Below are 27,116 nucleotides of genomic sequence, written 5' to 3'. Positions count from 1 at the left end.
GTGGCGACACCTACAACGTGGTCACATGAAGAAAGTTTCCAACCGATTTCACATACACAAACAGCAGTTGACCGGCGTTGCCTGGTGAAACGTTGTTGTGATGCCTCGTGTAAGGAGGAGAAATCCGTACCATTACGTTTCCGACTTTGATAGCCGGCCGCGGTGGTCTAGCGGTTCTAGGCGCTCAGTCCGGAACCGCGTGACTGCTACGGTCGCAGGTTCGAATCCTGCCTCGGGCATGGATGTGTGTGATGTCCTTAGGTTAGTTAGGTTTAAGTAGTTCTAAGTTCTAGGGGACTGATGACCTCAGTAGTTAAGTCCCATAGTGCTCAGAGCCATTTGAACCATTTGAACCGACTTTGATAAAGGTCGGATTGTAGCCTATCGCGATTGCGGTTTATCATATCGCGACATTGCTGCTCGCATTGTTCGGGATCCAATGACTGTTAGCAGCATATGGAATTGGTGGGTTCAGGAGCGTAATATGGAACGCCGTGCTGGATCCCAACGGCCTTCTATCACTAGCAGTCGAGATGACAGACATCTTATCCGCTTTGCTGTAACGGATCGTGCAGCCACGTCTCGATCCCAGAGTCAACAGATGCGGACGTTTGCAAGACGACGACCAGCTGCACGAACAGTTCGACGACGTTTGCAGAGTATGGACTATCAGCTCGGAGACCATGGCTGCGGTTACCCTTGACGCTGCATCACAGACAGGAGAGCCTGCGGTGGTGTACTCAACGACGAACCTGGGTTCAAGAATGGCAAAACGTCATTTTTTCGGATGAATCCAGGACCTGTTTACAGCATCATGATAGTCGCATCAGTGTTTGGCGACATCGCGGTGAACGCACATTGGAAGCGTGTATTCTTCATCGCCATATTGGCGTATCGCTCGGCGTGATGGTGCCATTGGTTACACGTCTCAGTCACCTCTTGTTCGCACTGACGGCAGTTTGAACAGTGGACGTTACATTTCAGATGTGTTACGACCCGTGGCTCTACCCTTCATTCGATCCCTGCGAAACCCTACATTTCAGCGGGATAATGCACGACCGCATGTTGCGGGCCTTTCTGGATACAGAAGACGTTCGACTGCTGCCCTGGCCAGCACATTCTCCAGATCTCTCACCAACTGAAAACGTCTGGTCAATGGTGGCCGAGCAACTGGCTCGTCACAATACGCCAGTCACTACTCTTGATGAACTGTGGTATTGTGTTGAAGCTGCATGGGCAGCTTTACCTGTACACGCCATCCAAGCCCTGTTTGACTCAATGCCCAGGCGTATCAAGGCCGTAATTACGGCTAGAGTGTTTAGTTCCGGGTACTGATTTTTCAGGATCTATGCACCCAAACTGCGTGAAAATGTAATCACATGTCAGTTCTAGTATAATATATTTGTTGAATGAATACCCGTTTATCATCTGCATTTCTTCTCGGTGTAGCAATTTTAATGGGCAGTAGTGTATAAGGTAATTGTGACCATTACTTCGCTTGTAAACAAAACCATAACGTGTGAAACACATGTCCAAAGCTGGAACTGTCATGGAAAATGTGGCGTCCTAAAGCATCGACTGCACACCGTCCAACGGCTTTAAGACGGCTCTGACCCGCGCGCCAGTGGAAAGAGCGGGCAGCACCATACCTCCAGAAAGACGCAGTTCAGCGCCCTCTGTCGACGCTGACTTATCCAGTCACCCATCGCTACTCGTGCCCATTTCAGTCGCAGATTTCGAGAGCATCAGTACTAATAGAAAGACAGTACTTAGTCTGAGTTCCGTAAGTATTAACAGAGTAAAGTAATTGTATGTAGGAGGGGCAGGAAGCACAGGAAGCCACTTCATAACAAGAAGTTTAGTTATGTTTCTTTTATGTTTATAAATAAAGTGTCCTATTAATTAGAAAGTTTAATGTGCAGGTCATTTTGGATACCTGCCACCGTCCAAGGCAACTTCCTTCGCTTCTTGTTTGTGTCGGTGCTGAGACCCACAGTAGCCGACACAACTAAGAATACTATGAAACGTTCATGTTCTATAGTTAATCGTGTACTATGTTTGTGCTATTTATATTTAGACTGTTGCAGCATCAGACTAAGGCAGGAAGACGCAGCAAGTGTGTAGCCCAGTCACACACATAATTCTGCATCTGGAAACGGCAGAAATGGAGGCATAGCATTCTGCACCGTGGGTTTCCACCTTCAGCGATGGACCGAACTCTTACATGCTATGGCACAAAGCCATGTTTCCACAGCTAACTAACAAGGGGAGGCCACGACGTTTGGAAAGCGGATTTACTTCAAACTATGCACACTCGTAGCACTCCCTGAGGACAACAAAATGTGTAAGCAGTAGCGCGTACTTCTCAAGCGTTATTGAGAAAATCGCAAGATAATTTCGGTCGTGAAATATATACCTGTGCGTGGCCATCATTACCGTGAAGCGCAGACAGACTAAAAAAAAGAAAAAAAAGTAATCACTGGGTCGCTGGATCGTGTCCCGCTCGTAAGTTTTTTTTATTTCAAACACAGTCATTTTCTTTACTATTTATATTACAATTGAAGTAATGGGAAAAATACGTGTAATCGGATGAACTTTTATTAAATTTACAGTGTTACTTGGCAGTCTACAAATTTTTATTATCACAAGTAGTATAATATTCATAACTACCGACTATTAAACGATCAAACGCATAAAGTGATACTGAAAATGTATGCTTGTCCGTGATTTGAGAAATCCCTTATACCGGGAAGGAGCCCGAAACTACTTGTTACCTCCAAGGTTTGACCGGCACAGACGGCTTTCGAAAGATGTACAATTAATCGTCGCTTTCGACATTACAAGTTGCGGGATGGTATTTTTCGTAAAAACATGAAAAACAAAGTTAAACGGCACCAGCTGCATTGAATAAATGCTATCTTTCCGCATACGCAATGTATTTTGAGGTTTTCCGTGGAAAAACAAACCTCGTTAACATTTTCAAAAACCTCTCTTTCAGCCCATAATTTGGAAGAAAACCATTCACAACGCAGCATTTCCTTTAATATCGGCGCTGATAATTGGTCATGCAGTATCGAGTGTATATTAATAGCGTCTTCACGAGAAGCAATTTCTCGTTCTCTTTCGATTAAATACGAACAATTTTGAAGACACGGACAAGCATGCATTTTCGGCATCACTTTATGCGTTTGGTTGTTTACTAGTCGGTAGTTATGAATATTATATTATTTGTGATAATAAAAATTTGTAGACTACCAAATAACATTGTAAATTTAATAAAAGTTCATCCGATTACACGTATTTTTCTCATTACATCAACTGTAATATAAATAGTAAAGAAAATGACTGTGTTAGAAAAAAAAAAAAAAGACTGACGAACGGGACTCGATCCAGCGATTACGGAGCTTGAACGCTAACCATTCGGCTGCCGGCGCTTTATGGTAATAATGGCCACCCACGGGTATATATTTGACCACCGAAATTATCTTGCGATTTTCTCAATAAGGCTTGAGAAGTACACGCTACTGCTCACACATTTTGTTGTCCTCATGGAGTACTACGAGTGTACGAAGTTTGCAGTAAATCCGCGTCCCAAACGTCGTGGCCTCCCCTTGTAAGTGCTGTGATGGGAACTCCTGCCGTAACACCCTGGCTAGAGTGAGTGCTTTTACACGGCGATTCAACTGCCCCTACCGATGGTTTATCCAACACACGAAGTTATATGAGGCCTTCAAAAACCAGGCGCAAGTATTTCCATATTCTGTCGCTCGCTACATGCAAACTAATGAATAGGACCTTTTTGTAGGAAATCTAATGTAGTTAAATTTGTATGGGCATACATTATCGCTAGAGGCCATAGTTTTCGAGTTATTCAAGAAAAACGGAAGAAAGTGATCTTCAAACCTACCACCATTTTCACACACAATATGCTGTCATGGCACTCCCTCATACCACTGAACAAAAATTTGCAACTGCACGATTTATTCCCAATTTCGATCTTTTTCGGTCCTCAGTGACTGGCCTTATTACGCAACCAACTTGGTCGAACTCTTACAAATTGTAAAATTTGTGTTTGCGTAAATTTTAGCTAACTAATTCGCAAATTTTTACAGCATAACATAAACAATTAGACCATTGTTTTCGTCAAGCCCTCTGGCTACCGTGCTTGTAACGATTCAGTTTGGATCGAATTGTCAACGTAATTGAGCTTTAGCGAACACCATACTAGACATCCTGAGTGGCGAGGGATGAGTGTGGGCATGTTTGAAGTTCACTTTTGTATGTTTTTCTTGGATAACTCTAAAACTACGGTCTCTAGTGAAAACGTATTGCAGCACAACATTTAACTACATTAAATTTTCTATAAAAAAGGTCCAGTTCTTTTTTTTCTGTGGGAGTAATAGTTAGCACATAGCAAGCAAGAGAATATGAAAATCTGTCATGGTTTCTGAGGCCGAGACGTAACATAGTGGGTTGCATAAAATGCCCAGTAGGGGCAGCTGAATGACCCTGTATATGCTCCCCGTTCAGTTGTTAGTGTCATTCTGTCAGCGCCGTGTCCCCACGTGAGTCATCAGTGAAATGTGTGGTCAAGCAGCTACAGCCTCATTAATCTGCATCTTCAACTGGTCTACGACGTGTCAGCTACCCCTGATGGTTCTCGGCTTTGACCTGGACACGCTGAGGTGAGGGCCCCCAGTGCATACATTCGCCAAATGCTGCAGTCAGTCTGCCCAGTCTCTGATTGTCCTGGGTTAGACGCTCCTGCCAGCTGCCTTGGGTCATGGACAACGATCTAAAATCGCTTGCTGTAGAGTGGACAACTGACTCGCGTCAGCAAGACCGCCATCGACGCCGGCTGCTGTCCTGCTGTCACAGCGTTCTGCTACCTCAGCGTTCTCACTCGCTACCCGTTAGCCATGGTCGGCTTCTGGGCTTCAGTCATCGACCTCTTGTATGGAATCATCGATTAAAAACGAACAAGTATGCCTGGCTACGTCCCCGCCGCTGTACTGGAGATCCAATCCCACAGCTCTCTGCACAAGTGACTAAGAAGGCAGAAGTTGCCATCATGCAACACTGGTTTCCGTGTGGCGGTCGCAGCACAATGCAACCACTAAAAAGCACTTTGCAGTTCCTTCCAGAAATTATGAGGTTCAAAATGAAACAATGCACCGTTCACTAGAACAAGACTGATGCACATAATTCACTCCCTTTACATATACTCAGTGGCATACATCCATTATTATTATTATTAGCGAATGTCCCCATTGGAGAACGATAAAAAGGTGTTTTTCAGTCTTAACGTTCTTCTTATTTTCCCAATATTTCTTCATTTTCTCCCCGATGGCCTTTCTTCTTTCCGGCCCCGGTAGCTGAGTGGTCAGCGTGACGGAATGTCAATCCTAAGGTCCCGGGTTCGATTCCCGGCTGGGTCGGAGATTTTCTCCGCTCAGGGACTGGATGTTGTGTCGTCCTAATCACCATCATTTCATCCCCATCGACACGCAGGTCGCCGAAGTGGCGGCGTCAAATCGAAAGACCTGCACCAGGCGAACGGTCTACCCGACGGGAGGCCTTAGCCACACGACATTTCATTTCATTTCTTCTTTCTTCGGCCCTCTTTGGTCGATATGGTCTTGGTTCTGTCTCTGGAGTACACTTCCACTTGTCAGTTTTGCTTCTGAATGTATCCCTGTCTGATGTGTTCGTTATATCAGTTTTTGCTTTTGTCAAAGTTTCTTAACTTCGCTTACGCAGGGTGTTCATACTTCAAGTGATGTCGTATAGTCCAATAGACGTTTAATTAGTCTGTTTCCGTGTTCTGTCTAGGTGTCTATAGAACTTCATTCGTCTCTTTCTGACGTCACTTTCGATGTCTGATACTTTCTCTGTAGTCTTGATGGTATGCAGTCTGTATCCATCTTGTGTGTTCTGTGGTCGCAGAATTTTTGTAATAATCGTTATCTCTACTTTCCTAATTTCTTGTACATCTAGTTTTCGGTCCAATGAGAGTGTTTCACTTGCATGTGTAGCTGTCGGTTTGATTACTGTGTTGTAGTATCTGATTTTAGTGCCTTTTGACAGGCACTTTTTGTTATAGAAATTTTGAACATCTACATATTATATACTCGTATGAGTCGCATTCCAAAACTAAGTTCTGGTGACCAATATTTAACTGATGGTAGCCCTGAATGAAGGTTCACGCATGCAGCGCTATCTACCGACCCATTAGGAAACGACTGGTTCGTTTCAGTAGTCATCTGCCAGTCAATGAGACCAGATCACAATGGCCGAGACAATGGTAGATTCCGCCAGTTGTGAAGTACGCCGTGTGATTAGATTTTTGCTGGCAAAAGGATCTTCAGCCGCTGAAATTCATCTTGAGTTATGCCTAAAGTAAGGATCTGAAATAATGAGTGACGAACAAGTTCTAAAATGGTGTGGAAAATTTGAAAATTGTCGCAGAAAAATTCTCATGATTAACAGCGGACTGGCAGGCCAAGTATTCGGACCGACGAATACGTTGATCAAGTAAACCAAAACCTTCGAAGTGATCTTTGATTGACAATTTGTGTTCTGGCTAATGAATTCCGAAACGTTGTTCGAACCTCAGTTTAGAGGAATGAAGGTGAACTGCATGGGCATCACAAACTGTGTGCGAGACGGGTTCCAAAAATGCCCCCTTATTAGCACAAAGAATACGTAGTGCATGACAGTTTTTGGGACGCTGTAGAGAATATCGAGATGATTCTTTTTTTTTTCACACATTGTTAAGAGCGACGAGACGTGGGTATCGCACACCAACGCAGAATTGAAACAACAGTAAATTCAACCAACCCGAAAAAGTTTAAGCAATCTCCGTTCTGAATCGAAAAATAATGGCTGCCGTTTCTTGGGACGAAGAGAGCGTCCTTTTGATTAACTTCACGGATGGTATGTCAATTCGTGCACAGAATCCTATGCTGACAACACTTTCGCAATTATGGATAGGTAAAGAGGCAGCATAGCTCAGTATTTCCGCAGGGGACTTCCAACGAACTGTTGAGACCATGGCACGTGGAGATGCTGCAGTATGATGGGCAAAAGGCGGTCCGATACGATATTGGCAGACATCCCATGACTTTTGCTACCTCAGTGTAGAGCTGCTCGTCTTCAGTGGCCCATACAGCACAGGAACTGGACAGTAGCTGTCTAGGACTTTGTAGTGCATTCCTACGAGTCGTGATCTTGGCTCTTTTCAAATGATTAAAGCCGCAGAGTGACGCCTATAACTCGCAGCATGTGGAGGACGTCGGTCATTCCTGAGGTGCTCCTTTGATATTTTTGGGGGCACTTTCCATTACTTGACGTGGATCCAATTGGTAAGATTACCATTAATAAGAACCACGATGTCTATTTCAACGTTCTCGGTGACCAAGTTTTAATCTTTCTTTTATATAGTTACTATGAGTACCTTGTGGACACTCCTTTGTTAAGTGTCAAAAAATCGATTTTTTAATTTTGTCTTAAAAAATTCTCTGTAGTTTTCTGAACAATAAAAAGTTTCTTTCAAGGAAATTCTAGTGGAAAAAGCCCCAGAATTAGAATATACAATTATCTGTACACATGACACCTCCACCATGTCATGTAGACAGCTCTGTTAAAAACAGAATTTTGTCCTCACTGGCCGTGCGGTTCTAGGCACTACAGTCTGGAACCGAGCGATCGCTACGGTCGCAGGTTCGAATCCTGCCTCGGGCATGGATGTGTGTGATGTCCTTAGGTTAGTTAGGTTTAATTAGTTCTAAGTTCTAGGCGACTGATGACCTCAGAAGTTAAGTCGCATAGTGCTCAGAGCCATTTGAACCATTTTGTCCTCACTTGTTTGTTATGACTTTTTAATCTCTAATGTCTTAGTGACACGAGATTATTAGAGAAGTAACAATATGGTAGGACTCAAAACCCAAATGAGAGTTTTAACAACTATGTATGGCAACAGATACAAAACACTGTTACGATAGGACTAAATACTTTGAAAACAGGCGTGCTGGATGCTCTGTTATGTTTCAGTGATAGTGCAGTGTGTGCGAAAACTATATACTTATGTGGATATGGTGTCTGTTCTTTCGGACATGTCCGAAAGATCAGACACCATCTTCATATAAGTATAATTAAGAAGCTGGCTTATGTATAGACTGAACTACTCGGAAGTGGAATTGATTATTAAGAAGATTCAGCCAATTTAGCCTTCATTGTATGATAGTGAAACATAAACTAAGCATTAGAGATGTGGTGCTATAGACGAATGTTGAAAATCAGGTGAGTTAATGAGGTGGAGAATGAGAAGGTTCTGTGCAGAATCGGAGAGGAAAGGAACATGTGGAAAACACTGACAAGGAGAAGGGGAAGGGTGATAGGACATTTGTTAAGACATCAGGTAATAACTTCCATCGTACTAGAGGGAGCTGTAGAGGATAAAACTGTAGAGGAAGACGGAGATTGGATTACATCCAGCAAATAATTGAGGACATAGGTTGCAAGTGCTGCTCAGGAGTGAAGAGGTTGGCATAGGAGAGGATTTCGTGTCGAGCCGCACCAAAACCAGTCAGAAGACTGAAAAAAAATCGAAGGACTTCAACTGGAGACTCGACCTTTGCTCGGTAGTACGAGGGACATTTCATAAATAATGCACACTAATTTTTTTACTTAAACTTTTATTTTTTTCAATATTTTTACAGTCCCCCAATATAGTCTTCCTACCTTTTTATAACTGAATCCCAATGCCTCGGAAGATCGGGTAACGGTGGTACAAAGCCCTTCCAGGGAAAGATAACGATGTCCACGCACAGGTTTTTACAATTCGGGAACAAGTCGAAGTCTGGTGCACTCATGGCCGGGCTGTAGGGAGGATGCGGCAACATTTCTCATCCATATTCGCGCAGTTTTTGGGCTACAGCATTGCCGACATGCGGACGAGTATTGTGAAGAATGAGCGGCCCAGCCTCGAGCAATTGATGTAGCGTTTTCTGCGTTTCTCTGTGCAGGTTTCGCATGAAGTTACGATACTACACTACTGTGACACTTGTTACTCGTGGGACTCTATCTATCATGATAATTCCTTGGTGCTCATAAGCAGAAATCATCAACTGGTAGAGATTTGATTGAGCCTGCCGACATTTTTTTGACGTCGAGAATGTGAAACTCTCCTCTCACTTTACTGTGATTTCAACTCCGGTTGAAAGTCTCTAATCCACCTTTCATCAATAGTGACAATTCGACACAAGAATCCTTGACCTTCGCGATCGCGATCGAATCGTTGTTTGAGCAAGATTGCAATGTCCGGGAGTTTCTGTAGTGTGGGATCTGTCTCGCAGAAATTTCTCTCTTCTTCAAATCATTTGTCAGTATACTGAATACTGATACTGGAGGGATTCGTGTGGCTACGGAGAGTTCCTCACAAGTCGCACTGCGATCTTCTTCAAGAACGTCTGCCACAAGTTTCTCACATCGTTCATCAGTTTCCGAGATTTGGCTTATCTTCTATGTTCATACAACCACCACGAAATGAATTACCCCGTCGTGAAACTGTAACTACAGCCCGTTGTAAACTCACCGCAAACACCAATTAACCCACTGTGGATTTTTTTTTTTGCCGCGTATTTTTGCAGCGTAAAGTTTCGATCTTGATGTACGACCTTTGGTCTTGGTCTTCAATAGTCACAGTACCCGAGATCGCTGCGGGATCCATTTCTACCTCTCGCCAATTTTATATTAAAGTATACAGCGAAAAAAATAAGGACACTACTTCTTCCTAAGGCTCCCAACTACATCTGACGTAATTGTTGTCGCATCAAACAGTCCACAGTAATACCAACCCGTGCATTATTTATGAAGTGTTTCTCGTAAATGTTCCCTCATCGCATCTGAGTAAAATTTCCCATTGCGTGGCCTGTGCTACTCACCTGAAGAACTTGCTGATGATGGCGCTGTCTGCCTCTGTCTGCAGGCGGTCCTCGAGCTCAGCTGCCGCAGCACGGATGTCCTCCAGGCAAGCGGCGTCGTTGGCACCGATCACCTCCCCCACCACCTCCAGGTAGCCTACGACGAGGGGACACCGATGTTATGCAGAAGGCCTTTCATCAAAGGTGCAAGCGTTTGCGTAGTGTCCACTGAGCTCGCACCATTCGGATGGAGTTTGGTTTAGTATTCCAGACTGTGGCACACAATCGCTATTATATGTGTGATGTCTGTTCTTTCTGACATGTCCAAAAGAACAGACACAACACATATAGTACTAATATCCATACACCTGGATGGCATTTCATGAAATATCTTCAATGTGGATGCACCTTAGTTCCGACCTCTTGCGGGACTCATGCTAAAATGCTGTGAGGGATGAAGATGGTGGACAGGGTGGCGCTGTGGAAGTAGTGTGCGACAAGTTGTGAATACGGGGTAGAAATACGTGGTGGACGAGAAGTGTATTCGGGTGGCCGACGTGGTAAACGAAAAGATTTTTAAAAAGAAGCATTGTACCCTTTCCTCCTCCCTCGTTTTTACACGAAATAATCGTAGGTGTGTTTTATTTTCGTTCGTGGGTGGAGCCTGAAGTGGTAGAAAACATCCGTCCTAGTTAGTTTTTAGGGCAAAAGTGGCGGTGACATTGGATACTAGATTTGTTTGTAGGTTAGATAGGTTTTGGTGACACTATTGGTGTCAGCGGCCAATGCCTTCATTGAAAGAGAACTAGAGGAGAAAAAAGGGCGTTAGAGCTCTTGTCTGCGAAATTAAAAGAAGATAAGGCGATAAAAAAACTGTTATGAAGAAAGAAAATTAAACGAAAAAATTAAAAATAAAAAGAAACAAAAAACAATTGCAAAAAGTAGAACGCAAGAAAATACAAAAATGAAATAAAAAATAGTATAAAAAACTAAAACTAAAAATATAAATCACAGATAATAAAGAAGATAAAAAACAAAGATAAAAATAAAAATAAAAGACCTAATATTACGAAAAACTAAAGCAAGAAAATGATTTCCTAATATTGACTGATTGCTTACAAATAGAATACATGGGGTTTCTAATGATTACGTTTTATGATTCATGGAAGAGTTAGTACGTACGTTTGGTTCCGTATTGGTAGTCTCTTTCAATATTCCTTCCTTGTTCCCTGCATGAGGTGAGTCGTCTCAAAATTTTATGTGAGCTATCAGTGAATATTCACTGATTTATTACAATACCCTCGAGCGGCTGATATCGGTATTTCTTTTTCATCATGTCTCGTATAAATTTTATTCGTTGAGACTTCTGCATATCGCCACTCCATTACTGGACATTTGTTTTTCCTTTTTTTGCATATTTTCAATGTAGGATTTCACGCTCTCGTTTGTAGAAGAATTTTGAGACGACTCACCTCATGCAGGGAACAATGAAGGAATATTGGAAGAGACTACCAATACGGAACCAGATGTACGTACTAACTCTTCCGTGAATCATAAAACGTAATCATGAGAAACCCCGTGTATTCTATTTGTAAGCAATCAGCCAATATTAGGAAAGAATACAAAATCCTACCCTGCACCTACGGAAAACATCCGGACGATAGTCATACTCTTCCCATAGTTTTACGAGCATGTCTGGAGTTTCGCATTCACTGCTGTTGCTATGCGGTAGTTCAATACACTCAAAGTCGTTGGAGGGGGAGGCATATAACCAGAGCCTTTCACAAACCCTCACAGAAAGGCCTCATATGGTGAGACCAGCTGACCTTGAGGGCCAAGGGAGAAACGCATGTCTTGTATGTCCGTTAGGCTGTAGGAGCTGCTATGCCGCACCCCAGACAAAGTCACGTCGTACAGTTGTAACTGATTTGGACCCATCTAAACGGAGAAAGTGAATTGACTTTTGTTGTTCCATTATCGTCATCTCAAATCGACACACACTGGGTAATCAGCGGGCGATCTAGCTACCACACTAGCTAGCTGCACCAGGATGACCCTTCCTACCAACAGTCACCAGCAACTTAACACCTGGCGCCAGACTTTCGCTACTTCAGCAAGTGTAGACGGAAAACTATTTACCGTATGGGTATCCATCTTTATAGGAATGATGTTCAGACTGTGTGCTGCAGGATTTGCGTTGTTAGTGGTGTTAGTGTCATGACTTGCCGCTAGGCTCCGGTACCGGTGCGGCAACGTAGGGCTGAAACACTAGCATCAGCGTGAATTACAGTCAGCGATGGTCTGGACAAGGTGAGCACTTTTATCGAGACGACAGCAATACTGCTGCAGCTCTCCGCGGGTATCGACACATTAAAAGAATACAGGGAGATGTCCTTCCCGCACAGGGGTTGAAGAGCACAATTCAAACTTTCGTATTAAGTGGCAATTTCGGAATTGTTCCTGGAAAAGACAGACGGCCAATTCCGCCACAGACTGTTGAAGAAGTTAATGTTGCCATGGTTGAGAATGTTGGACGCAATGTACACTCTTTGACATAAAACTTGACCGGCGGCCGGCCGCTTCAGAGGCTAAGTCCGCGCCGATCGCGACATGGGACAAAAAAACTGGCCAACTCGCTAATTCTCTAAGTCCGGTTATCTGCACAATCTGGCAACACTGTAGACTGCGGCACTTCCTGGAGGAAAACTTGTCCCATGATAGAGAACTCTAGGCTGATTACGCCTGTGGTCTAGCGGTAGCGTGCGTTCTTTCTGTTCATAATGTCAGTGGATCGAGAGCAGCTGGCATAAAATATTTTTATAGCCTCTTCTGTCTGAATGCTGAAGACGTGAATGTAATGGTAGCGCAGATTCAATCTATTTCGCTTTGTGACACACCGATATCAAAATTTTATCCAGTAACGATTTTGCGGCAGATTTCCTGCAGACTGTCCTCCTCTGGACGCCGTATGCGGCAAAGCTCCGGGATCCATTTGCTGGCTACTGGCAGCGGCCGTGGCGACAGCAGCGGCGCTGCACTCCCCCGTTCTTTATCGAAAGCGCCTGCTACCGCTCATCGCTTTTGATGATTTAAAACGCTTTATTATTAAATGTTACTCCACAGAAAATTTCTACAATTTCCATTCACGCTCAAAAGCAACGGAGACAGACGCCCTGATTAGTAGGTGGGTATTATATTACATTAATCGGCAAGAGCTGAGTATGGCCCGAAATTAATTTTGTAGACTGGGACGAAATTAAACCACCTCACTACATTCGATGAATTTATAAATGCTTCATACCTCGTTTCTTTTCCTTTCAAACTCAATTATTTGTGCAACTTTTGGTCAATGTTTGGATGTTTTCGTCAAGCCAGAGTGAGCGTCTGTGGTGTAAAGTGTATTACAGTTCTTGTTTCATTCCTTATGGTAAGTCTATGCGATAAACTGTGTGAATACCTTGCAATGCATGCTCTGTAGCAGTGCAGGAACACTGCACATTTGGAGTTCCATGTATGGGTTCATGAAGTATTTATTGTTGATCGGAAGTGATAGTTAAGGTCATCAGATTTAAACCAGAAAAATTTGTCACTTTGAAGGTTTCAGAGAACGGAAAGGAATTGCTAACGCCGGTTTTAGAAAACGTCTACAGTTAAATGCTATTGCAAAAATTTAGAAGAAGGGAACTACATTAATGAACATGTGCACTTCATAAACAACCTTCTGACATGTTAGACCTATATGACGAACAAAGCTCAAATTTATATCGTTGACAGTCGGTTTGAATCTTTTCAGGGTCTATTTTACAGTGAAGCACCTTGGAATTTGCAAAGCAGAAATCCATGATATTAACTTAATTTACTAAGTCGAAATCGGACGAAGATTGATGTTTAAAGGCATTCTTCAGATTTCGCATAAGAAATTTTTACTAGCAGTTTGCAACTCCATTAATTAAAATGGAAAATAAAAGGTTGTAGGCAGCGGCTTCTACCGTGATTCGAACTGCTATGTCTTATAGTACAAGCACTGCAACGCACAAGGGAACCTCTGAGCTAACGACACACTGGCGGCCAGAGGCGGAATATAGTCACTACGATGTTGCTTGAGTCTCAAAACGCAACCTTAAACACACGAACAGAGGAGGTGGAGATTACTGTTTTAACGTCCCGTCGACAACGATGTCATTAGAGACGGAGCACAAGCTCGGATTAGGGAAGGATGGGGAAGGAAATCGGCCGTGCCCTTCCTAAGGAACCATCCCGGCATTTGCCTGAAGCGATTTAGGGAAATCATTGAAAACCTAAATCAGGATGGCCGGGCGCGGGATTGCACCGTCGTCCTCCCGAATGCACACACAAACAGGTGTTACTTATGTGAAGAACGCCGTTCTTGGAGTCCAGAAATTAAATATACTTTCTAATTGTGTCATCTTGCAGTGGATTATATCGTACGAGCCTTCGATGTGGAAAACGAATGTCAAGTGAATTTAGCGAGGTAACGCCGACCTACACCCGGAAGTTTCTACATGTCGCCACTCCAGACTTTATTGTGGTTCAACCTACCGTCTACTTGGTAAAGAAGGAATATCATCTTTAATGTGAATTTTCAGACCACGCAGCCATTATATCTCCTTCACTTGGTGTAGCCAGGAGAGAATGGAATCTGTCTCTCCCTATCTAAAATCATTGACGGATGTGGGAATCGAACCCAGACCATAGGTATAACAACCTACCATCCGTCCAACAGACCACGAAATCCTCTTCTCTGCGAGTCATTTTTCTATCGTAACGCAGTTGCGCCACACTGGATGAGAATTCTGACACACAGGCTCCCTGTAGTAATTTGCAGCATGTTCAGTAAATTCATTTACTTGGTTGACCGAATCACCGTGAACTAGCTGCCTCGGCTACCCAGTGCATACATTCGACTATTTTCTAATCACAGAAATAAAATCACGTAACTGCCACCTACACACAACTGCCAACAGTGTAGGATGCAGAAGTTTAAATAGGAAGTGTTCCTTTCCACTTGAGCTATTCTATTGCGCTATCTGTTACTAGAAAACGTCGTTCAGTCCAAAAGAAAAGCTGTAACTGTTTGTCTCTCAGAAGTCAAGACCTGGCCATATGCATAATCTCATAGTGCTGTGGAATCCAAAAGTTCTGGAGGAATAGTTGCCGAGCTCTGGAGCTGCTGTAGCTACGTGTCAGCTTGTAGCATAGATAAGATGTCGCGAGTTCGAATACATTCAGTGCTACATTTTTTAAAACGCAATTCTGCTCTCTGCTGAAGGTATCAATCTAATGGAACTTTGAACATAATTCCCTTCACTTCTCAACCCAAAGTAGTCGCATGTGAAAAAAGGGCTAACTACTGTGACATTTTGTTCTATTCGGGTTTAATAGACAGCAGACAGCAGATGCATCTCGAAGATGTGCAGGGAGAGCGCATCGTGCCATAATATGTCAGAAAAGTATTTTCTACATTAGCCGTCGTGTGGTAGTGATATTTTATTCTTCTTCAAACTTTGTTTGACAGCTTTAACTCAGAACAAGTTTTCTACATGCATGTAATCAATAAACTGCATGTGCATTGTCAGACTGTCATAGGTAACATCAGAGAATTCGCATATATCGTTGATGATTAATTTCTCTCTCATGTTTGCTATTGTTTTAACAACACTAAAGGAAACCTTACGAAAATTGTGCACTGTATTATAAGAAATGAAATAAAACTAACCATGATAACCTTACGACGAAAGTATCTGTACACAAGCATGCCTCTATCGACACGAATTAGTAAAATACTACTCACTTAGATTTTGATTGGGTCTGTGTTTAATTGGTATGCTGTGTCATACTCAAGAGGTATGCAAATGTGGCATTTCATAAATATAGCTACGTATTCCTAGAAACCCAAAATTCGCTTGTCAGCAGCGGAAAGAGGCCGTACCTGTTGTGCAGCATTGTAAGTTTTTCAACATTGCACTATGAGCTGAAAGCATTTTCTTGCGATTTCCTTATTGATGTTTGATCTGACTGCTTGTAGCTCTTTCACAGAAGGGATAAAAACGTTACAGTCAGTGAGACTGGAACTGCGAACCGTAACAGACGCTTTTTCACAGGTCAGCACGTTACCACAGAGCTGGCGAGGAGGTATGGGTCTTAGCTTCCTATTACGAGGGCAATAGTAACTAGAACTCGTAAACCGCTATTTGAAGGTCGAGATTAGTTGCGGTTTCCACCTGCAACGACTTTCCTGGGCTGAAAACCGTAAATTTTCAATCTTTTGTTACCCTTCAAGCGATAATAACTCAGATTATTCAATGGAAATGACAGGTAAAATCAAGTGAACTTTGAGGCTTAATTCCGTGCACACCAGGAAGTAACTCGTCGATCACAGAGTTGCCAAACATACGTTGCCTTGTTACCAAATCTCAGTTACAGTACCAGCAGGAAGAAGACGAATCGATGTGATCCTACAGCGGTCTGGGAAGTGACCATAGCTGGTGTCTCCAAGTCACGGCTGCTACGGCCTGGAATACGTAATGCGTCTGATTCGCTTTCTGTAACTAGGTTTAGGGACTGGAGCGTAGTTACTAATAATACTCAGAACTGACTGCAAACTGAGCATCATAAATCAGTAACTCTCATTGTTGTTTTTATATTTCTTTCGTAAGTGTACTCAAAACTAAGAAAGTCATTCACAGGCGTTTTCGTGCCTCGCCGATAGTCGAGCACAACATACAAATAAAAATAAAAAAGAATGTGTGTGTGTGTGTGTGTTTGTGTGTGTGAGAGAGAGAGAGAGAGAGAGAGAGAGAGAGAGATAAATAAAAAGCAATGAGAGAGAGTGTAAAAAATTGTTGTAAAGAAATTGAATCATGGTATTTAAAGAAATCTTTCATTAAAATGACACGTTCCACATCATTACGAAATGTCGTATTCATGATCTATGGAACAAGAGTTAATCTAATGTAATCTAATTTAATCTAATCACATAATATCGATGATTAGCCATGAAGAGTCATGAATTACCGAAATTTTGGCCAATACCAGTAACCAAATCTAAACTTGAAGATAAAAGACGACAATTTTTGTAATAAACCGTGACTCCTATCAAGACCCTTTCGTCCCTGTTGTCTAACCACGAAAGATGTCTGATATACCTCCATTCTGAAGTAACAAAGTGTGCATGCATTTAAAGATGAAGTGCATGATGTGAAGTTCTGTGATGGAGATACGAACCCAACACGTAATCCGATTGTTAACTAAGAAAAATCAAATTTTACGTATCGGTTTTTCTTACGAGCCGCTAGGTGTCTGAATCTAAAATAAGGATACAAACTTTTGTGCCTAAGCGACAATCGAACTGCACACCTACCGTGCATCCACGAATATAGCTTAAGTATCAGTTGCTTACTCATGAACGGTAAGATGTGTGCGTGTTTGACCAGAAATAACGACACCTGTTGCGATTGTTGGAAACACATGAACAGACATTGAAATTGCGCGTTAATTTTCACTATCAGGTGGGTGTGCACTTGATAAAGCTAGAAATGAAATTATGAATATTTTTGTACTGGATCGGGTTTCAGATCCACATACTTACCTTTGGAGGAGACCTAGAGAAGATTGCAGTCTTGGGAAAAGGAACGAAATGACTGAACTACACTGTTCCGAGAGATTCAGATCCTCGAAAGAGGAGATACGAATTCGAATCACAGTCCAGCACCAAATTTTTAAACGTCTCTAGTTCAATCAAGTACAAGTAAAATAAGAGCCCTGTCCCTTTAAATGGCTAGCGGTTCATCAAATAAAATAAAATTTTCTAATGTAAGTAAGCTTACTGGCGACTGTATTTCTGTTTACCATGACTTCCGCTGTGTCATTTCCCAACGTAAACCGGCTCTGCCCAGTTGGTAATGAAGGAACGTGATGTTTAATGCGGATTCTGGATTATAACGTCTTTCTCTTGAGGTTACCAGAGGTAAAATAAATCTGTTTGTGCCTCTTAAAAGTAAATGCCTGAACCCACGCATTGCACCTGTGATAGCTCGTTCCACCATACCATTGTGGCCACATTTCCCAGCCCCAAGAGTGTGCTGTAACGGATGATGTGCTTAGCTTGCAAAATTAGTCACGGTGGAAAAAATGCGAGTCTATTAAATGGTCAAGTAGAAGCAAGCTTCTGACGCAGAGATTATGCTATTCTCATGTCAGCAGGATGTAAAGACTCTTCTAGACATCATAGGCTGGATGTGAAGCCATTTTGATTTTTCACAAATTCAGCAAATTTCTTAGTTCGAGAAAATCCACTGTGAAGTGTGAAGTTGCCGGATAATTCGATTATTACTGTTATTATTACTATCATTTTATTCATACCGCTGCTGGAACACGACCGTAGTGTTCAGGTAAAACGCGAGACCAGCTAATATGACGTCTGGCGACCGAAAGCACATATCGACAAAATATTTATCGCCCCTTTCCTCTCGGTGCTGAAGCTATGAGTGTAATTCAAGCGAATCTACAATATCATATTAGCTGGTCTCGCGTTTTACCTCAAGACTACGGTCGTAGTCAAGAGTAATGTACTAAGACTGGAGTCAAGACTTCCTCTGGGAAGTGCCGCAGTCTACATGTTGCTAGATCGAGCATATTGCCAGACATAGAATTCTGAGAGGAGCACGACTGTATTGTCCACCTTACGTGAACGACTCGGCGGTCAATTTTTTGGTCTGAGACTGTATCTACAACACATATTGCACGCTGAAGACCCAGAAGAATTAAAAAAAAAAGTAGTTTATGAGAGCAACGTTAACCATAGCGTTCGAAGTATTCATAGTATTGTATACGTGTGTGTAAAGGCCTTCCAATGACCACTCAAGAAAGACAAGGATACACAGTCTAGCTCCAATATTATAAATACGCCTCAGTTTGTGGATGAACTCAGGTTGATAATAATTGTGAAAATTTAGCAGCACTGTACCCATTGGTGTTAAACTCGTTTTCAACCAATGATTCCCACAGCTACAGGGATACTACTTGTGATACCTCTTAGACAAAATACTTAAGCAGTGTTATCAGACGAAAAGATCAACCTGACACAAACTGTGGGAAGTTTGTTTTACAACCTTCGTACCTGGATATTCAGCTTTTTCCTATTTGAGATATCTGTGAACGTTGCTGCTTAAGACGATTTAAGCAGAAACTAAATTCCCTCAGCTTCGACAATGTTTAAAGAAATCGTCTTATTGGCACTAAATCGTGGTTTGTGAATTGTTTACCGGCCGTACTCTGCCGTATTTTGCCGGTTGGAAGGCAAAAGCTTACTGACAAATTTCACACAGAAATTACTGTTACAGTGTACTTATGGAGCCAAATGAGTGAATTGCGTATTTTCCGGTGAGAAAGAGCACTGGCAAACAGTCTTCGCTACATTAGGTTATTTAAACTGGTGTCACTCTGAGCTAGAATTTATGGTCAGCGACTAAGTGTAAGGTCAACGATTCGGATGCGAGTTTTGCGACTGTGAAATACTTTCCTACATTATAGAAGCGAATATTAAATTTGAACTAATATTGCGAAAATTTTGTACTTGGACAGCTTAGAATGAAAATACTTCTGTTTATTTGAAAGGGAAACAATAGATTTTCTAAAACACTGTCTGTCATACACAACTTGAAACAGGTCATGTCGACCAAATCATGTGGAAGAACTAACAGCAACGTATATTCGAAGGCAGTAAGATCTCTTGCCTTTTGGTTCGTCAGTACTCGATAGCCATTTCTAGGCGAAAGCAAATGAAGAAAGGCAGTGCGTTTTTGTTACCAAGTAACGTCTTCGTCAATTACTTTAATTTTAAAGTAATCTACGAGTAATTGCTGGTGTTTGATATTAACATGAAAAGGATTCCGTAGACAGGGAAAGAACCTGTTCTTGGGAAACTACATCTATAGTGACCAAAAGGCATTAAATGATGTTCAAGCACTTGTGTTACAGCAGCGGTATGAATAAAATGATAGTAATAATAACAGTAATAATCGAATTATCCGGCAACTTCACACTTCACAGTGGATTTTCTCGAACTAAGAAATTTGCTGAATTTGTGAAAAATCAAAATGGCTTCACATCCAGCCTATGATGCCTAGAAGAGTCTTTACATCCCGCTGACATGAGAATAGCATAATCTCTGCGTCAGAAGCTTGCTTCTACTTGACCATTTAATAGACTCGCATTTTTTCCACCGTGACTAATTTTGTAAGCTAAGCACATCATCCGTTACAGCACACTCTTAGGGCTGGGAAATGTGGCCACAATGGTATGGTGGAACGAGCTATCACAGGTGCAATGCGTGGTTCAGGCATTTACTTTTAAGAGGCACAAACAGATTAATTTTACCTCTGGTAACCTCAAGAGAAAGACGTTATAATCCAGAATCCGCATTAAACATCACGTTCCTTCATTACCAACTGGGCAGAGCCGGTTTACGTTGAGAAATGACACAGCGGAAGTCATGGTAAACAGAAATACAGTCGCCAGTATGCTTACTTACATTAGAAAATTTTATTTTATTTGATGAACCGCTAGCCATTTAAAGGGACAGGGCTCTTATTTTACTTGTACTTGATTGAACTAGAGACGTTTAAAAATTTGGTGCTGGACTGTGATTCGAATTCGTATCTCCTCTTTCGAGGATCTGAATCTCTCGGAACAGTATAGTTCAGTCATTTCGTTCCTTTTCCCAAGACTGCAATCTTCTCTAGGTCTCCTCCAAAGGTAAGTATGTGGGTCTGAAACCTGATCCAGTACAACAATATTCATAATTTCATTTCTAGCTTTATCAAGTGCACACCCACCTGATAGTGAAAATTAACGCGCAATTTCAATGTCTGTTCATGTGTTTCCAACAATCGCAACAGGTGTCGTTATTTCTGGTCAAACACGCACACATCTTACCGTTCATGAGTAAGCAACTGATACTTAAGCTATATTCGTGGATGCACGGTAGGTGTGCAGTTCGATTGTCGCTTAGGCACAAAAGTTTGTATCCTTATTTTAGATTCAGACACCTAGCGGCTCGTAAGAAAAACCGATACGTAAAATTTGATTTTTCTTAGTTAACAATCGGATTACGTGTTGGGTTCGTATCTCCATCACAGAACTTCACATCATGCACTTCATCTTTAAATGCATGCACACTTTGTTACTTCAGAATGGAGGTATATCAGACATCTTTCGTGGTTAGATAACAGGGACGAAAGGGTCTTGATAGGAGTCACGGTTTATTACAAAAATTGTCGTCTTTTATCTTCAAGTTTAGATTTGGTTACTGGTATTGGCCAAAATTTCGGTAATTCATGACTCTTCATGGCTAATCATCAATATGATGTGATTAGATTAGATTAGATTACATTAGATTAACTCTTGTTCCTTAGATCATGAATACGACATTTCGTAATGATGTGGAACGTGTCATTTTAATGAAAGATTTCTTTAAATACCATGATTCAATTTCTTTACAACAATTTTTTACACTCTCTCTCATTGCTTTTTATTTATCTCTCTCTCTCTCTCTCACACACACAAACACACACACACACACACATTCTTTTTTATTTTTATTTGTATGTTGTGCTCGACTATCGGCGAGGCACGAAAACGCCTGTGAATGACTTTCTTAGTTTTGAGTACACTTACGAAAGAAATATAAAAACAACAATGAGAGTTACTGATTTATGATGCTCAGTTTGCAGTCAGTTCTGAGTATTATTAGTAACTACGCTCCAGTCCCTAAACCTAGTTACAGAAAGCGAATCAGACGCATTACGTATTCCAGGCCATAGCAGCCGTGACTTGGGGACACCAGCTATGGTCACTTCCCAGACCGCTGTAGGATGACATCGGTTCGTCTTCTTCCTGCTGGTACTGTAACTGAGATTTGGCAACAAGGCAACGTATGTTTGGCAACTCTGTGATCGACGAGTTACTTCCTGGTGTGCACGGAATTAAGCCTCAAAGTTCACTTGATTTTACCTGTCATTTCCATTGAATAATCTGAGTTATTATCGCTTGAAGGGTAACAAAAGATTGAAAATTTACGGTTTTCAGCCCAGGAAAGTCGTTGCAGGTGGAAACCGCAACTAATCTCGACCTTCAAATAGCGGTTTACGAGTTCTAGTTACTATTGCCCTCGTAATAGGAAGCTAAGACCCATACCTCCTCGCCAACTCTGTGGTAACGTGCTGACCTGTGAAAAAGCGTCTGTTACGGTTCGCAGTTCCAGTCTCACTGACTGTAACGTTTTTATCCCTTCTGTGAAAGAGCTACAAGCAGTCAGATCAAACATCAATAAGGAAATCGCAAGAAAATGCTTTCAGCTCATAGTGCAATGTTGAAAAACTTACAATGCTGCACAACAGGTACGGCCTCTTTCCGCTGCTGACAAGCGAATTTTGGGTTTCTAGGAATACGTAGCTATATTTATGAAATGCCACATTTGCATACCTCTTGAGTATGACACAGCATACCAATTAAACACAGACCCAATCAAAATCTAAGTGAGTAGTATTTTACTAATTCGTGTCGATAGAGGCATGCTTGTGTACAGATACTTTCGTCGTAAGGTTATCATGGTTAGTTTTATTTCATTTCTTATAATACAGTGCACAATTTTCGTAAGGTTTCCTTTAGTGTTGTTAAAACAATAGCAAACATGAGAGAGAAATTAATCATCAACGATATATGCGAATTCTCTGATGTTACCTATGACAGTCTGACAATGCACATGCAGTTTATTGATTACATGCATGTAGAAAACTTGTTCTGAGTTAAAGCTGTCAAACAAAGTTTGAAGAAGAATAAAATATCACTACCACACGACGGCTAATGTAGAAAATACTTTTCTGACATATTATGGCACGATGCGCTCTCCCTGCACATCTTCGAGATGCATCTGCTGTCTGCTGTCTATTAAACCCGAATAGAACAAAATGTCACAGTAGTTAGCCCTTTTTTCACATGCGACTACTTTGGGTTGAGAAGTGAAGGGAATTATGTTCAAAGTTCCATTAGATTGATACCTTCAGCAGAGAGCAGAATTGCGTTTTAAAAAATGTAGCACTGAATGTATTCGAACTCGCGACATCTTATCTATGCTACAAGCTGACACGTAGCTACAGCAGCTTCAGAGCTCGGCAACTATTCCTCCAGAACTTTTGGATTCCACAGCACTGTGAGATTATGCATATGGCCAGGTCTTGACTTCTGAGAGACAAACAGTTACAGCTTTTCTTTTGGACTGAACGACGTTTTCTAGTAACAGATAGCGCAATAGAATAGCTCAAGTGGAAAGGAACACTTCCTATTTAAACTTCTGCATCCTACACTGTTGGCAGTTGTGTGTAGGTGGCAGTTACGTGATTTTATTTCTGTGATTAGAAAATAGTCGAATGTATGCACTGGGTAGCCGAGGCAGCTAGTTCATGGTGATTCGGTCAACCAAGTAAATGAATTTACTGAACATGCTGCAAATTACTACAGGGAGCCTGTGTGTCAGAATTCTCATCCAGTGTGGCGCAACTGCGTTACGATAGAAAAATGACTCGCAGAGAAGAGGATTTCGTGGTCTGTTGGACGGATGGTAGGTTGTTATACCTATGGTCTGGGTTCGATTCCCACTTCCGTCAATGATTTTAGATAGGGAGAGACAGATTCCATTCTCTCCTGGCTACACCAAGTGAAGGAGATATAATGGCTGCGTGGTCTGAAAATTCACATTAAAGATGATATTCCTTCTTTACCAAGTAGGCGGTAGGTTGAACCACAATAAAGTCTGGAGTGGCGACATGTAGAAACTCTATCACCAGTAACCTTTCTTATACTTGTTATTTATTTCAAGTGACGACACAAACGCATGTATGGTCACAGGACACTTATTCCATCTTTTATTTGAGCTTCTGTATGTCGATAAAATTGGTTCTAAACTGGGAATGCAACTCAGACCGCCCTTAACGCGGAATTTGATCCCTTCGTGGCAATACAGCTCGGCTACAATTTGTTGTTTGTTCAAAACTGCAGATTCCTCAACACCTTCACATATTACACGTGAATGGGATCGAATCCTGGCCCGGCACTAAAGATTTAATTATGTATTATCAAGCTCTATCATGAGAACACCTATCTGCTGGTGGATAATAATTTTGATTTTAATGTATTTTCATTCGTTGTCAACACCAACGATATCTGACGTTTTTAACTCCCAGTGAGACACAGAACTATTTGCGAGATGACTGTAAGTTCAAGATGCTATTCTGAGCAGCTGGTGGAGAAAAATTCGGTAGCTGACGTCTCTTTGTGTGTAGTCAACAACGATATGTGTGGGGCTCTATTCCCAGTGAGCGCTGAACTCTTCGTCATATTATTTCAGTTCGTCGTGTCATTTAATGTTCATACTTATTCTCAACTAGCTGCTCGTGAATAACTTTAATTTTCAATGTCATTTTGTGTTAACTAGTTCAAATAGTTCAAATGGTTCTGAGCACTATGGGACTTAACTTCTAAGGTCATCAGTCCCCTAGAACTTAGAACTACTTAAACCTAACTAACCTAAGGACATCACTCACATTCATGCCCGAGGCAGGATTCGAACCTGCGACCGTAGCGGTCACGCGGTTCCAGACTGAAGCGCCTAGAACCGCACGGCCACACCGGCCGGCCCCCACCATCTGGTATCAATGCATTACCCTATCATCCATTATATATAATCATTTTCATAGTACACTTGATATTATAGATGAGTAGGACACAAGACAGGACATAGATAATTTCCGTTTGACGTCAACAGTGTGTAACATTTTACTTTTTTTGAATAGGACAATGTTCCTCTCCAATAATTTTTAGATTAGTTACAATAAGCTTACGCTGCAAGAGAATTCGCTTGTATTTTTCAATATGTGGTCTGTTGTCGGTTTGAAGGCCTTCCATAACATCGGCAACGTAGTGCAACTCCACCGAGGGCTGTCTGGAGTAGGGTGGAGATAGCAATGTGAAAGTTGCGAGCTGTCGAAGACGATCTTCATATTCCTAATGCGATTAGGACATCGTATACTCTTGACGACGTTTAGCACCTGTGCAGTCAGTCACCCAATTTCAGAATTCATTTTGAGTAATCCTGCTAAATTCCCAAAATATTGTCTTTTTATATTGATGAGTAATATGGATAGTCGTCACGTTCATGTGCCGTCTACAACGCAAATTTAATGTTACTATCCTAGGAACTAACCTGCAATACGTTTTGTATTTCATAATCGGAACTATCTGCATTAACCGTCATCAGAGCAATGTCAGGGAACAGAATGCAGCAGTGCCTTGCTACCTACTTGAGGACCTGCTTGAGTCGTGTTCTAAGGAAAGGGTAGTTGCTGGTTCACATTATATTACACTAGCGAGAAGTACCGACTTTTCCTTTTCTCTGCAAACATCCAGAACTAAATTCAGTAACTAAATGCTAAGAATATATTTGCATTGTGCCAACTCAAAGATCAATAGATATGGATATAGATATAGATACAGATTTTTATATTTAAAGCCATTCTCGTTCTGCGTTGGAATAAACATCATTCATTATTTGCTTGTTCTTGTTACGATTGTTATTGTCATTCTCTCACTCGCAAGAGTTTTCGCATTCCTATTTGGTATCGATGCACATGAAGAGTGGCTATGAAAGAAGGGAATACTGAATGTTACGTCATGCAGAATACACTCATTTACTTCGGCTCCTCGTGATCTACGCTACAGGAGAAGTGAGATACATAAAGTTGGCAGTGTGAGGACAGACCTGGTAGCACAACTGTGCAACTACACAGTGTTACCAGATAAAATGGTGCTGCGGAATCGACAGTATAGTACGGACTTTGCCACAGTAGCAGACAGCTGGTAATTTAGGACCATGACCGTGGATTACACTTTGGTCAGTGCTGGTTAGAGTGCTGCAACTGTAAATGGAAGGCTTTGTTTGATAGTCTTATGCTGATGCTGTCTGAATAAATTATGCCATTGGATACAAAGCGGTTTAGTTTTGAGACCTAACCCACGAGGGGGGAAGGCACAGTGGTCTGCTTCAGGAATTCCAAGCAATAAAACACAAAAAACAACCCAGGAAGGGAGACATGCATTTGGAATCTGTTCATCGTTACGGGTTCAAACAAGAGGGTAACATTACTGAAACAATGATCGGGCTACTTAGTATATAATAGAGCATACAGATTTCAAGGAGGAAACGTATGAAGACGCAGACTTCCTCGTTATCAATATGTGCGGCATATCTTTCGTGTTAACGAAAGTAAATTCCCGCTTTACCTCTTCTTACGTGTCAAATGAAATGAATGCCATGAGGAATAGAATATTTGTTGACTGCGTCTCTTCCTGCTTCCATCCTTACCAACATATTTCTTCATTCTCGTGGTAATCATGACATTCTATGTGTATGCTGCAAAAGATTGCAAGTGGACAAATTCGACATCGAGGTGCTAAGCGTTATATTCAATTCGAATAAGCTTCCGGTGTATTTTTACTTCGTTTGTATTTTTAGATGATTATGAACGTTACGGAAAATTATCTCACATGCTTTATGTTGAATGAGAAACATTGAATGATCCGTTTTGCTTTCCCTACGTTGAAATGATATAATGTCGGCGTCAACAGCCTGCTTCCACGCCGGAAGCTGAAACTTGTATCATTCTGCATTAATGATAATTGAATGTCTCATATGTATACATAGCCCACAAGGCGACGTCAGAAACCATCAGGGGAGAACGCCGCATAAAAACCAAACGTGCGCGCACGTCTCCATTCTGAAGAACCGTATCGGAGAATCACGGCAAGCATTTCGCTGAAGAGCTGCCTCGTCAGAGAGCCTAGAAATGGCAGCGTCGTAGCAAGTATTTGTCAACACTCTGATAGTGCATTTACTTCCGGGTGTAGGTCGGCGTTACCTCGCTAAATTCACTTGACGTTCGTTTTCCACATCGAAGACTCGTACGATATAATCCACTGCAAGATGACACAATTAGAAAGTATATTTAATTTCTGGACTCCAAGAACGGCGTTCTTCACATAAGTAACACCTGTTTGTGTGTGCATTCGGGAGGACGACGGTGCAATCCCGCGCCCGGCCATCCTGATTTAGGTTTTCAA

At 41.8% G+C, this 27,116-nt stretch overlaps 1 protein-coding gene across 1 annotated transcript in view; it reads right to left on the bottom strand.

Moving 5' to 3' along the window:
* LOC126260617 (thymus-specific serine protease-like) overlaps nucleotides 1-27,116 on the bottom strand; it is a 251,955-nt gene that overhangs the window by 36,369 nt on the left and 188,470 nt on the right. The window contains exon 6 of the mRNA XM_049957954.1: nucleotides 9,945-10,080. Coding sequence (XP_049813911.1) covers nucleotides 9,945-10,080 — 136 coding nt within the window. The remainder of the gene's footprint in view (nucleotides 1-9,944; nucleotides 10,081-27,116) is intronic.

The sequence above is a fragment of the Schistocerca nitens genome, chromosome 5, assembly GCF_023898315.1.
Source record: "Schistocerca nitens isolate TAMUIC-IGC-003100 chromosome 5, iqSchNite1.1, whole genome shotgun sequence".
NCBI lineage: Eukaryota > Metazoa > Arthropoda > Insecta > Orthoptera > Acrididae > Schistocerca > Schistocerca nitens.
This window is presented reverse-complemented; position numbering and strand designations above follow the sequence as displayed.